The 14026-nt window shown below is 39.1% G+C and overlaps 1 protein-coding gene across 5 annotated transcripts in view; it reads left to right on the top strand.

Moving 5' to 3' along the window:
* The window catches only part of LOC124802503 (focal adhesion kinase 1), a 762075-nt gene that overhangs the window by 646068 nt on the left and 101981 nt on the right, over positions 1–14026 (top strand). For 4 of the 5 annotated variants that reach the window (XM_047263324.1, XM_047263326.1, XM_047263322.1 and 1 more), the window contains 3 exons: positions 3426–3467; positions 3713–3835; positions 5325–5507. In XM_047263324.1, coding sequence (XP_047119280.1) covers positions 3426–3467; positions 3713–3835; positions 5325–5507 — 348 coding nt within the window. The remainder of the gene's footprint in view (positions 1–3425; positions 3468–3712; positions 3836–5324; positions 5508–14026) is intronic. The other variant, XM_047263323.1, reaches the window with a different exon arrangement.

Genomic DNA, 14026 nt, shown 5'->3' with positions numbered 1-14026 from the left:
TTGTGGCAGGCCAGAGCTGCGAGGAGCTGCCCACCTTGCCTTTCGCACACGTCATTTTGGCCCTCTCTGATTGCAGCCAGTGACTTTAATCATAAGTATATAAGTGGGAAATAGTGCCAGCTCTGGCAGTCAGTAGTTTTACACTTGGCAATGGTGGCGGAGCTAGCTTAAGACTTACAGGACACAATGATGTATTTACTGAAGATTCAAATATGTATTAAACCAATTGCAAAATAGAGGAAAGCATGAAATGTGTATTGGTGTAAATAAAAATACATAAAGTGGTTAGTTGCTGTATTTCATAAATAACTTTATTTGCTCTCACAAACTAGTCACATCATTACAACAAAAACTAAATGGGCTATGCGCTACTTTCTGATGCTTCATTCTAAGTGGCTTGAAATATTTTGCTATTTGTTGGGAAGCTGAGCTTTTCACAAAAAAAAGTCATGAGTAAATCATTATTGAGATGGTTCAGCTCCTTTGATGGTGGATCTGGCAATTATTATTTTTCTAGTATTTTGCTTAGTAGAATGTTACAAACACTCTTATTATGAAAGTTGGTAGTAGTGAAAATCATCACAGTGAAATACATAAATTATTTATGTAGCTATATCAGCTTAACTTTTTCAGTAGCAATTTTTCATTTGTGTCAAGTAGTACAGTCATAAACCTGTTCAATTGTTTGGTGTATAAGTGTAAATTTATAAGTTGTTTCACCCATGGAGATGATTTGTGGCCAAAGGCAGGTAACAAACTGAAGCAGATATAATTCACTATCATGTCAGAATAGTCTTCGAAAATAGAGTTATGGCTCTGAAGGAAGTTGGAAATATTGTGACTGGAGACAGTGTGTTGTTGGTGAAAAAAGTCCTTAATCAAGAAGTTACCCATGGAAAAAGTCTGTTAACAACCTTTCAGTTGTTATGTAAATATTTGTTTTCTTACTGATTCAAACTGAATCTAAGAAAATTAAAAGTAATAAAACAACCCCTATAGTTTACATAACACAGTTTTTTTTAAATTAATTACTTTATTTTTCTAATGCTGCTGACTTTGTCCATTTAACCTTTCTTCCATCTATTTCATGGACATTTTTCTACTTCATTGCCATCACAACAGATAGATACCTGGTGATAGTTGCATTCTCTTTGCATGTTTCATTTTTAATAAGTCATTATTATAACTACAACATCATACCACTGTTGCTTATTTAACCTGTCTGCTTCCTGTACAAGTTTTGTGTATTGCTATTACTAGAATTAGCTAACACTCACAATCAAACTGAGCTATAACTTTGATTTATGTGCTTTTATTACAGCCCCAGATATTGAAGATATAATATTATCCCACTTCAGGTTTTTGGGTTTTGAATCTTGAAAATAAGGTTCATGAATAACTCAGATATGTGATTTATAATAGGTGCATTGCTTAAGATTGCATTATATGGATGCAGTGATCAGTAAACAGAAAATGGTGACTAAAAAGTAGCATTTTTAGATAGTGACACTAGACTAAATGCTATCCTATATGGAGGCAACTGAGCACTGATTGCAATGAACAGAGTCAGAATACAACGTAAAATATCTATGGATAAAATGAAAGTGATGGCATTTCAAGGCATACAGTCAGTAAGATCAAAGCAGTCTTGAGCACTAAAATCTTGGATAAAATTGAAATTTAAATATCTTGGAGGCAACATCGCATATGAATACAACTGTGGCATGGACCAAAAATTAAATATATTTACTTTCATGTGTATGAGGGACATTCAGTAAGCAATGCAACACTTTTTTTTCCCCTGAAAGTATGTCAGTTTTATTCAGGATTACAACACAACATATTATTCCTCACTCTTTTGGCTGTAAAACCATATTTTTCAACATAGTCTCTGTTCAATGTGATGGCCACATTACTGGGAGGGCCTGTATGCCCACATGGTATCACTCTACTGGTCAATGTCAGAACCAGTGTTTTGCTGCATCAGTAACCTCCCCATCATTTATGTACAACTTCCTGCAGTTCTTTAGGGGCCAAGCAGATGGAAGTTGGAAGGTGTGATATCCAGGCTATAGGGTGGACTAGGAAGAACAGTCAGTTTTGTGAACTCGTCTCAGGTGTGGAGACTTATGTGAGCCCTTATGTTGTAATGGAGAAAGAGAAGTTCATTGGCAGTTTTGTGGTTTTGAACACACTGAAATCATTCCTTCGATTTCTGGAGGGTTGTGGCCGGCTGGCATGTAGGAGAATGGCCCAGGTTTTTGAGACCTTGTAGCGAAATGACAGATGATTTGCCTACTGGATCACCATGCTTTTGTTCACTGATGTGCTTCTGTAGACGATCTGCAAGCACCTGTGAATACCTGTGATGCTCTGGCGTTCCGCCAAAAGAAACTCAATGACAGCTCTCTACTTGGAACACACCTCAGTTACAGGCAACATTTTGATTGCTATATATAATGACATCACTTATCAGAACTTTATGCTACTGTAGGGGCTGAAGTGGGAATATTCCTTGATGTCCCACAACAAATTCCACATTTTTTCAACTGAAACTGGCAGAGAAAAATGTGTGGTACATTACTTATTGACGCTCCTCATGGAATGATGTAAAAACTGAGTTGACAGAATAAATCTATGAAAGAAATGCAGCTGAAGTTTTACAAAATTGTAGTAGTGCCAACCCTTATTTATGGCACTGAAGCATGAATGAAAACAAGACACTAAGACTGTAGAATATAGGCCAAAGAAATGAGATTTCTAAGAATAGTGAGAGATCATAAAATAATTGAGGGCTTATGCGAAGATTTAGCAATATATTACTTAAAAGAAAATAGTGTGAAATGGAAGGAATTGTAGACAGTTTGGTTAGAGAAGACTCCTGGTAAAGGCTCTTAGTGATAAAAGCATTAGCAGGAGAAATGTACGAAGGCCATACAACAGAAAGAGTACTGTAACAGGTAATTTGTGTAAGACATGTAGTGAAGAAGAAGAAGAAGAAGAAGAAGAAGAAGAAGGATAAGAAACTACTTTGAAGAAGCCATTTCTCTCTCTCTCTCTCTCTCTCTCTCTCTGTCTCTGTCTCTCTCTCTCTCTCTCTCTCTCTCTCTCTCTTTCTAACTAGAGAAAGATTGACAGCTCAAAACTAGTAACACATCTATGTTGTTCAACAAACTTGCTACCTTTTTCTCAGTTTTGTTTATTGTTCCCAGTCTGGGATTTCTGTTATTGTAACAACTTTGTATTCAGTTATATTTACATTATTATTGTACTAAAGTTAAAATTTCCATTGCTTATTATTCAGCAAGCAGACATATTTTAAATATTTATTGTTCAGTTTCAGTTGCAAAAAATACAATAACTGCAAAAATAATTATTGTCATGTTTGATTCAGAATGAAACTTTGTTTACTATTTTTGTACAAGCTGCCGTGTGGAAACGCTTTCCCTGCCCTTGTGCTGTCAAAGGTTGGTATTCACATTAATTGTCTGTCTCCATTAAAGAAAAGCATGTATTTCATTCTATGTCAGTTTCATTATGCGCCTGCTATTTTCAAAGGCATTTCCTCCCTTTCTGTTTGTAGTGATAGTTAATTCACTAATATTATGTGCCAATAATGGCAGATTTGTTACATAGTTGGTGCTGACAGGTCTTTGATGTCTTCTAAGTATACTGTGTGCTTGATGATTTCACAAATTGTGTACTTTCGCAGATGCTCACCCTCCCAAGTACCCTGACAGTGGAGGTGGAGACAAAGTGCCACCAAGAGGAACCATGCTTTCTGAAGACTATGCAGAAATTGTGGATGAGGAAGGGGACTATTCTACACCTGCCAGTACGTATTTCTCATCCCAGTAAGCTGTTGTTGCTGTCAGACTTACTTGACACCTTTAAAATTCCATGTAACTAGTACTGGCAAGAGTATCTATTTACCTGTTTTTTTAAACTTGTAGCAGCTAAATGTAAAAGTCTGTGCTCAATTCCCAATGGATTTTAATGAAGAGTTCATTTGATCCTTTTATCCATTATCACTATAGAAATGATTTTTTCAAAAGTAAAATTTTGTGTTGTAGTTCACAAGACATTTTTGATATCAGTTGCATCCCATTCCATTGATATATTTTGCAGCAATCTTTCACCAAACACATACTGATAAAGAATGATATAAATTCTGTAAGAGGTATGTGGATGACATACTCATTCTATTTAACAGCACAAATGATGAAGTAGCAACTCCTTTTAATAAATTCAGTAGTCTTCATAATAAAATCCAATTAACTTTTTAGGATGAAAAGGACAACACCATACCTTTCCTTGACATGAAAATATCAAAACAGAACTCGCAGGTGTCTTTCAGTCCTCACAGAAAGCATACTGGCTCTGACAGAACTATATCAAACAGTTCTGCACATCCCACATCCACCAAAAATGTGGCATATAAATCAGTGCTATACAGAACCAACAAATTTTCAATTTGATATACAGAACTCCACCATGACATAGAAAACCATAACATATTTTGCAGTATATGTTTCATAGATCCAATGTTCATTAATACAATGTCTCAGCAGAGAAACAATAATGTGAACAAGAAATAGCAAATTACACTCACAGCTGACAGCACCCCAGCAGTTAAATGTTTAAAAATGCCATTTTGTATAATTTCTGATAAATTTAGTGGGTAATTCATAGCTAGAGTATTCAAAAACACATATGTAAAAATCAGCATTTGCACCACTAACCACCTAAATAACAAGCTCATCCACAGTATGAAACAATCAGATACAGTTCTTGGTGCATCTGGCATTTACGAAATTACCAGCACCTAATACAATAAATATTATGTTGGACTGGCTGGCAGAAATTTCAGAACTTGACTAGAGCATATAGGCTCTCATAGACTGGGAAAATATAAGAAATCAGCATTAGCAACACACATTAAAGACACAGGACAAGGCAATCTTGAAATTTTGTACGAAACCTGAAAAAGTAAAAGAATGGACATAGTGGAAGAAATGGAACTATTCATTCATAATACATAAAATGGAGATAATATTGTTTATGAGATAACTGAATTCAAAAACTAAGAATTCTTCAGAAGCCCTAATGCAGATGTAAAGCAATAAATTTTGAGATGTGCCAGTATGAAACCAATGACTACCAAATTGTCAGTATCACACGGGTCGCAGCAAAGAAGCAATAGTTGATACTTGCCCACACACTGCAAGTATTGTTTAGGATCTGTGTTTAGTTTCCCAGAAATAAAAAGTGCTGTTGTTTTTTTGTTAACTGGAAATAGTTCACTGTGGGAATCTTGGTTGCAGCAAAGGATTATGAACTGGACCGTAGCCGTGTTGAGCTGGGTGAAACAATTGGTGAGGGCCAGTTCGGGGACGTTCACAAAGGCACGTTCAGAGCTGCCGATGGAACACCGGTACCTGTTGCAGTAAAGACCTGCAAAGCTGATGCCGATCTTGCCACTGCTGAGAAGTTTCTGGAGGAAGCATGTAAGTATAGAACATGTAAAGTAATGGAACTTCCAGTGCTTACACCCAGGAGAACCAGCCCCCAAATTCCATCTAAATCTAGGCTTTATGTGATTGAGGCATATTTTAAGATTGTTCCTTTGACAAAGATATGGTCTACTCTAATCTGAGATTGAGCTTCACCTGTAATGAAATTGTTATTGACACAACATTAAACCCTAATATTTCTTTAAATTTTAAATGCCACAAATGTGCAGTGGAGGTTATTTTGTGACGTTATAATACAGAAGACAATTGAGTTGTTACAATGGTAAAATTATGGCCTTCCAGTTGAGAAGCCTGTATAGTCTGTCCATGAACTTGAGTGAGTGAGCAAGACCCCACTCTGTCTACCCAGATAAGTGACTAGGTGCTTCTACAGGCTGTTTCATAATGTAGTACTGGCCCTGCTGCAGCGCGCGCTTGAAATCTGTGGTGATGCCGTGTACAGATATGTCCCGGCAGCATTTATTGTTAGATAAATACATTGGGACCATAAGGAATACAAAAGATGATAGTTCCTTCCAAAACACAACATTGTAGAGTAAACAATATTAACATAGGAACAGAAATCAGGATTGTACTACAAACATAGAACCAAATATCTGTTCATGTAAACGTATGTTCCTTTACTGCTCGTAATAAAACACGCCCCATATAGTGCACTCAATCTGTAGAATGTAAGGCTTGTTCTTACTTTGTGTTTCTAGTAAAAGGTAGAAGTTTTCTTGGAAGGGCTGCATTGAAACATAACAATTCTTGCAACATGAAGAGTGTTTAAAAAGTAACGAGAAATTTATAATTTCGCATGTTGTATTGGTCTGATTTGTACTACGTGTTTTGTCACTGTCTTCACAAACATGTCTGAAAAGTATCTGTACAATGTTATGCATATTGGGTATTTAGTCTGTTGTCAGCTATGAAAAATGTTACATGTGTTTTGGTAGCACTAATGATTATTTGTTTTGTATATAAATACACTCCTGGAAATGGAAAAAAGAACACATTGACACCGGTGTGTCAGACCCACCATACTTGCTCCGGACACTGCGAGAGGGCTGTACAAGCAATGATCACACGCACGGCACAGCGGACACACCAGGAACCGCGGTGTTGGCCGTCGAATGGCGCTAGCTGCGCAGCATTTGTGCACCGCCGCCGTCAGTCTCAGCCAGTTTGCCGTGGCATACGGAGCTCCATCGCAGTCTTTAACACTGGTAGCATGCCGCGACAGCGTGGACGTGAACCGTATGTGCAGTTGACGGACTTTGAGCGAGGGCGTATAGTGGGCATGCGGGAGGCCGGGTGGACGTACCGCCGAATTGCTCAACACGTGGGGCGTGAGGTCTCCACAGTACATCGATGTTGTCGCCAGTGGTCGGCGGAAGGTGCACGTGCCCGTCGACCTGGGACCGGACCGCAGCGACGCACGGATGCACGCCAAGACCATAGGATCCTACGCAGTGCTGTAGGGGAACGCACCGCCACTTCCCAGCAAATTAGGGACACTGTTGCTCCTGGGGTATTGGCGAGGACCATTCGCAACCGTCTCCATGAAGCTGGGCTACGGTCCCGCACACCGTTAGGCCGTCTTCCGCTCACGCCCCAACATCGTGCAGCCCGCCTCAAGTGGTGTCGCGACAGGCGTGAATGGAGGGACGAATGGAGACGTGTCGTCTTCAGCGATGAGAGTCGCTTCTGCCTTGGTGCCAATGATGGTCGTATGCGTGTTTGGCGCCGTGCAGGTGAGCGCCACAATCAGGACTGCATACGACCGAGGCACACAGGGCCAACACCCGGCATCATGGTGTGGGGAGCGATCTCCTACACTGGCCGTACACCACTGGTGATCGTCGAGGGGACACTGAATAGTGCACGGTACATCCAAACCGTCATCGAACCCATCGTTCTACCATTCCTAGACCGGCAAGGGAACTTGCTGTTCCAACAGGACAATGCACGTCCGCATGTATCCCGTGCCACCCAACGTGCTCTAGAAGGTGTAAGTCAACTACCCTGGCCAGCAAGATCTCCGGATCTGTCCCCCATTGAGCATGTTTGGGACTGGATGAAGCGTCGTCTCACGCGGTCTGCACGTCCAGCACGAACGCTGGTCCAACTGAGGCGCCAGGTGGAAATGGCATGGCAAGCCATTCCACAGGACTACATCCAGCATCTCTACGATCGTCTCCATGGGAGAATAGCAGCCTGCATTGTTGCGAAAGGTGGATATACACTGTACTAGTGCCGACATTGTGCATGCTCTGTTGCCTGTGTCTATGTGCCTGTGGTTCTGTCAGTGTGATCATGTGATGTATCTGACCCCAGGAATGTGTCAATAAAGTTTCCCCTTCCTGGGACAATGAATTCACGGTGTTCTTATTTCAATTTCCAGGAGTGTAGATCAGAGAGTTTCTATTAAATTTTGTTATAAGAATGGAATAAAGTATATTAAACTTTTAGAAATGTTAAGTATTGCTTTTGATGAGTCTGCTATGAATAAAACAAGGGCTTACAAGTGATATGAACATTTCAAAGCAGGCAGTGCAGTGCAGTGGTTTTACAATGATAGATGAGATTAAAAATGTATAGTTAAGAGAGCTATAAACCATCCCAAAGAAACAATTCCAAAAGTGTTTCTGGAATTGTAAAAAACATCAGCATAAGTATGTAGTAAGTAATGGGGAATATTTTGAAGAGGATAGCATTGCTGTAGATTAACAAATAAAGTTCTTAGAAAAAAAAATAAAAATCAGTATGTGAATGCATCACGAATGTCAAGCTTTTTGTACAGAAGTCCAAAATCAGTGTGCATGTTTCAAAGGAAATTTCAGCAGTGTTTAGGATAGCTATTGCATACGTATCTTAAGCAGTGTGTCTTAGAAGCAGGTGAATAGTAACTGAGATAGAGTTTTAGTGACAGAATACATTCAAATGCTGCTTTTCCATAAGAATCAAAAGTTTTATGTGACTGAATCACACGCTGTTAGCAAGAAATCAGTTAATTTTACCATGCTAATTTTGTTCAGTTAGTGATAAAGGTATTTGTTGCTTTGGATGACATATGACTGCATTTACCTTGGAAAACTGTTTAACAATTTTAGTACTTGCAGTAAATTTCTATTAAACGAAACTTTATAGTATATGAACATACTCATGCTTGAAAGCATACACAATGTACTGTATTTTTTAAGAAATTATTCGTTGCCCATTCACATAATTTGTTATTTTAAAGGTCATCATTAACAGTGCCTCTGTCATTATCATCATTGTCGTCACTTTCTAAATTAATAACTATGGCATCTAGTATGTCTTCAACAATCCCACCCTTAACCCAGAACTCTTTTTCAAGTTTCTCTACATGGAGACAGTATGCACTCCAATCATCTGGAGTTATAGTTTCAAAAACTGTAAGAAGTGTTTGTCTATGCTTTTTTTGGTTTCTTCAAAATTTAGGTTGGAATAAAAAATGGATACTCGGAAAGTTGCTACATACCTTCTTTCATCAACAGCAGTAACTTCCTCATGCAAATATCTCCATATATATTTCTTCCTCTTACAAAATTTTTGAATTTTGCCCACACCTGTCCAATTGAATTTAAGTCACAGTTATATGATGGAAGTCACAGCATTGTGTGTCCATGAGCTTCAAGTATTTTATTAATTTCAAATACTTTGTCTTCTGGCTTATGTTGTTTAATTAAATCAAGTAATTTTGTTTTTCTAATTGACAAATCATTTTCCACCATGTTTCCTTAATAACAATTCCATCTTTCCTCTTTTATCCAAGGATCTGTTGGACTTTTGTTATACTCCTTGTTGTGATATGAAGTATTGTCCATAACATTAACACAGTTCAGTGGCAGATTCGGAATTAATTTAGTCGATATCCAATTTGAAAAATTTTTGTAGATCATTTGCCATATGGTAGCTCCTGTTGCACATTCCACTTAATAAGTTAACTGTGCATAAAAACCCATCTTTTGAGCTGATACTGACCACGACAAACCTATTGCTTCCACTAACTTTGTCCATAATGCCATCAATGCCAGGACCCTGCCAACATTTTCTGTAAGAAATGTTGTTGTCTACCCAAGGTGCATCAGTATAAAAGAAGTTTCTGCCTTGCTCCCTTAATTTCCTCAGTTGGATCAAGTACTTAAATTGTCAGTGAATTACATCTGTTCTCTCTACCAGAATCTTCTGCTTACTTACAGATCTTTTCCAGGTAAATCCCACTTCACATAGTGTCTTGTGTAAAACATCTTTCTGCCAAGGGAAATGGATTTTTTTACAGCAGTAAGTAATTTCCATAATGTCAGCACTATTTTTTAATTTATGTAAAAGTCTTCCATCATTTATTGAGTGACCGATTTTGTGAAACTGTCTATAATGATGGATTTTCTCCCAAAATTATTAGTTTTCCTTTGTGGCAATTCCAATAAACCATGTGGTTTATTTTTGCACTCCTTTCTTATGCATCCTACTACAGCAAGGCTGATGTTTGCATGAATTGCAGGCCTTTGATTGGGACTTGTAATATTAGCCAACAGTTCTTTATGTGTTGTCTCTTTAATACACACTGTAACAACATTAGAGATGATCAAGGGCTCGTTACTCTGCAAATGCTTCCTATTCTTCATATTCTGCACATTTTCTTGCAATGCAGAGCGATTATCCATCACTTTCAGATACCAAAGTATATCCATAAGTATACAAAGTTAACTGACAAACACTGGCAACTAAGACCCCATGAACAGAGTTGACATATATCACTGCACGCTGAACTACACTGTTAGACAGGTAACGAGCAACAGATTTTGGGTACCGCTGTAGGACAGTGCCAGGGTTCTTCCAGGGAGGGCCACTTCCCCCACCAAAAGCGTTGCTCGCTCTTGAATTTACAGACTGACTATATTTTGAAATGTAGTCTGACTGTTGAAGAGTCCCTCCTCCTGGTCCTCCTCCTCCTCCTCCTCCTCAGACTTACCTTACCTTCACAGTTGCTGTCAGATTATTATAATTGTATTTGTACTCTGCTAAGTTTACTATCATAAATTACAACTTCTACTTGCTTTGAATTAATTTTTCCTGAAAAATGTAAGAACACTACTTTTAATGAAAAGTTAAAGGGTAAACGCCCTGCTCACCCTTTATCACACTCAGATTTACTGTATGAACTTTTTTCTCTGTACTTGAGAAAATGAATTTCTGTCTTTGCAGACATTTATTACCTCAGAAAGTGTATATTCGTATCTCCAAGAATCGCCTTTCACTAACTTAAGATTGGGGAGGGGGAGAGAGAGAGAGAGAGAGAGAGAGAGAGAGAGAGAGAGAGAGAGAGAGAGAGAGAGAGAGAGTGAGAGAGTGAGTGTCAACAACAAATGTAGTGTTTCTCCCAGCCTCTTAGTTAGTGTTAAAACTAAATTTTAATTTTTTTTGTTTTTTGTAATTCTCATCTCAATGTTACCATCTTCACTTATTTTTTATCCTTCCACAATACATTTTAGGTGAATACCAGAAACAATAATCATTTGGTCTGTAATGACCCAAAATAGCCATATTTACAGAATAACTATGGAAATGGATTCAGTTTGTTTTTGAAACACACACATTCTTATTGATTTCCTAGCCTGGACAAGATTCAGCATATCTGTGTCATCACAAGGGTCATCTTCTTTTTACATTTCTAATAATATTAAATTTTGAACAAAACAGTGATGATAGAATGTTGGGGCTATTGTTACTGTTTTATTTTATGTGCAAAATAGTGCTTAAATTGTAAAAGAAAGTGATAACTTGAAAGCTAGTGAATTTTTCTATGCTGCTATAGACACTCATGCTCATAAATTAAGGATAATTGCAGAATGAGGTGCCACACAATGTGGCACTACACAAAACTGTCACTAATAGACTAGCCACATAGGGAACACACATGTCACAGATCTGTAAGTGCACGGTATTGGTGATAAGTTGAGAAAACTGTCCCAAAACACATGTGCTACAAAATGCCACTGTTTCCTGCACGTGTACCCCGACATCATCACATGATCACCATGCACATGTACACAGGCCAGACAATGAGTTGGCATACTCTGGATTAGGTGGTCAAGCAGCTGCTGGGATATAGCCTCCCATTCTTGCACCAGTGCCTATCAGAACTCCTGGAGTGTCCTAGGGGTTTGAAGACGTGCAGCGATACATTGAATGAGAGCATCCCAGACATGCTTTATGGGGTTTAGGTCTGAAGAACAGGCAGGCCACTCCATTCGCCTGATATCTTCTGTTTCAAGGTACTCCTGCACAATGGCAGCTCGGTGGGGCCGTGCATTATCATCCATCAGGAGGAGGGTGGAAGCCACTGCACCCCCTGAAAAGGCGGACATACTGGTGAAAAATGACGTCCCGATACACCTGACCTGTTACAGTTCCTCTGTCAAAGACATGCAGGGGTGGACACGCACCAATCAGAATCCCACCCCACGCCATCATACCACGACCTCCATACAGGTCCCTTTCAAGAACATTAAGGGATTGGTATCTGGTTCCTGGTTCACACCATATGAAAACCCGGTGAGAATCACTTTTCGGACTATACCTAGACTCTTCCGTGAACATAACCTGGGACCACTGTTGCAGTGACCATGTACTGTGTTCTTGACACCAGGCTTTACGGGCTCTCCTGTGACCAGGGATAAGTGGAATGCACCTTGCAGGTCTCTGGGCAAATAAACCATGTCTGTTCAGTTGTCTGTAGAATGTGTGTGTGGAGACAACTGTTCTAGTGGCTGCGGTAAGGTCCCGAGCAAGGCTACCTGCAGTACTCCATGGCCATCTGCGGTCACTGATAGTGAGATATCCTGTCTGCTGGAATCATTGCCATAATCTTGAGATCACACTTTGTGGCATACGGAGGGTCCGTGCTACAACCTGCTGTGTTTGACCAGCCTCCAGTCACCCTAGTATTCTACCCCTCATAACGCCATCAATATGTGTTCTTTTAGCCATTTTCAATACACAGTCATGATTAGCATGTCTGAAAATGTCTGCACACTTACTCGCTGCACTGTACTCTGACATGCACCAACACCCCTCTGCGTATGTGGACAGCTGTCAGCACCACCATGTGACGATCACAGGTCAAATGCACTGCATGGTCATACCCTGAGGTGATTTAAACCCGCAAACCACCTACCACAGTGTTGTTTCACCATGTATCATCATTATCCTTAATTTATGAGCATGAGTTTATATCGGAGTGCCACATACCAGTCTGTAGATAGATAATTGCCTACCTTTGTTGACCTATATAGTTTCCGTTCTGGAGTCTCCTCAGTTATAATCATGTTCTGCAATTATTTGTACTTGCCGTCAAACAGTGGGAAAGAAAGAAATATAGTGTTGTTTCTGTGTTGTGCTACTCACTACACTGAGACAAATATTAGGTTCTGCTGGTGCATAAATGGTTAGGATGACTGCTGTGAGTGTGTGTATCTGTATTTTCTTTTGGTGAATTCCTGTTTTGCTATTTGGAGTAACCACATTCAGATCCACATCTGAGCTCTTGATTTGGCTTTTCTGTTGTTTCCTCAAATGACTGAAGTCAAATGCTGGTTTAGTGCCCTGACTGGGGCCTCTCCGAGCTTGTGCTCCGTCTCAGTTGGACACTATCAAGTTCTTAAACAAACAATTTTCTGTTGTAGTATTTTCATTACATATGAAACATTTAAGCAGTTATCCCTAAGGGCTCTGCACACACATGAATCAGAACGAAACTCTAATGTGTGGTACAGTGGGAATTTCTCTCAGCCTTGCACTTCTGTGGTTTGCCAATTAAGGATGTAGATGTAGATTTGTGATTCTCTGTGAAATATTGTTTGTAGATGCAGCATTCTTGTCTGTTAAAGTGTGGTCATTCAGAACTTCCTGTGAGGACACAAGTCAACTTATTTAAAATCTTAAGGAGGTGTTGATTGGAGATCAGATACATAAAAATTACGGCAATGGAGCAGAGTTATAGAACTGGGATTTTTCTTTGAACAGACAGAACATTACATACACAGATGTATATTCCTCCTTGATGACATGTTATAACGCACGCATGTGGCAGTGCAGGATGAGTAATATTCAAGGCTAGTGAAGATGATGTGACCTATCTTGTAGATTTTTTACTCCTGTCTTTCATGTTTGAAAAATACTGTAAAATTGAAAATTTATAGTGATACCTGAATATTACTAATAATGGGTTGACCTCATTAACTGGTGTTTCACTCCTGCATTAATCTGTATGATTGTCTAGGTATAACACGTAAGTATATATGTTGAGTCACATCGACATTATTCTGTAAATCTCAAAACATATGTATCCAACAATTTCAACTAACGTCTAAGAGCATAGTCACAAGTTAAAAATTTGATGTCAGTAACTAGTGCAGCAGTCAGCAGGTACCCAACTGAACTGTAATGAGAATAATTGTTAGCTTTGTTTGATGGAAGAAGTT

This window comes from Schistocerca piceifrons, chromosome 6 (assembly GCF_021461385.2).
Source record: "Schistocerca piceifrons isolate TAMUIC-IGC-003096 chromosome 6, iqSchPice1.1, whole genome shotgun sequence".
NCBI lineage: Eukaryota > Metazoa > Arthropoda > Insecta > Orthoptera > Acrididae > Schistocerca > Schistocerca piceifrons.
The sequence above is the reverse complement of the archived record's forward strand: the minus strand, read 5'-3'. Positions and strand labels throughout refer to the sequence as shown.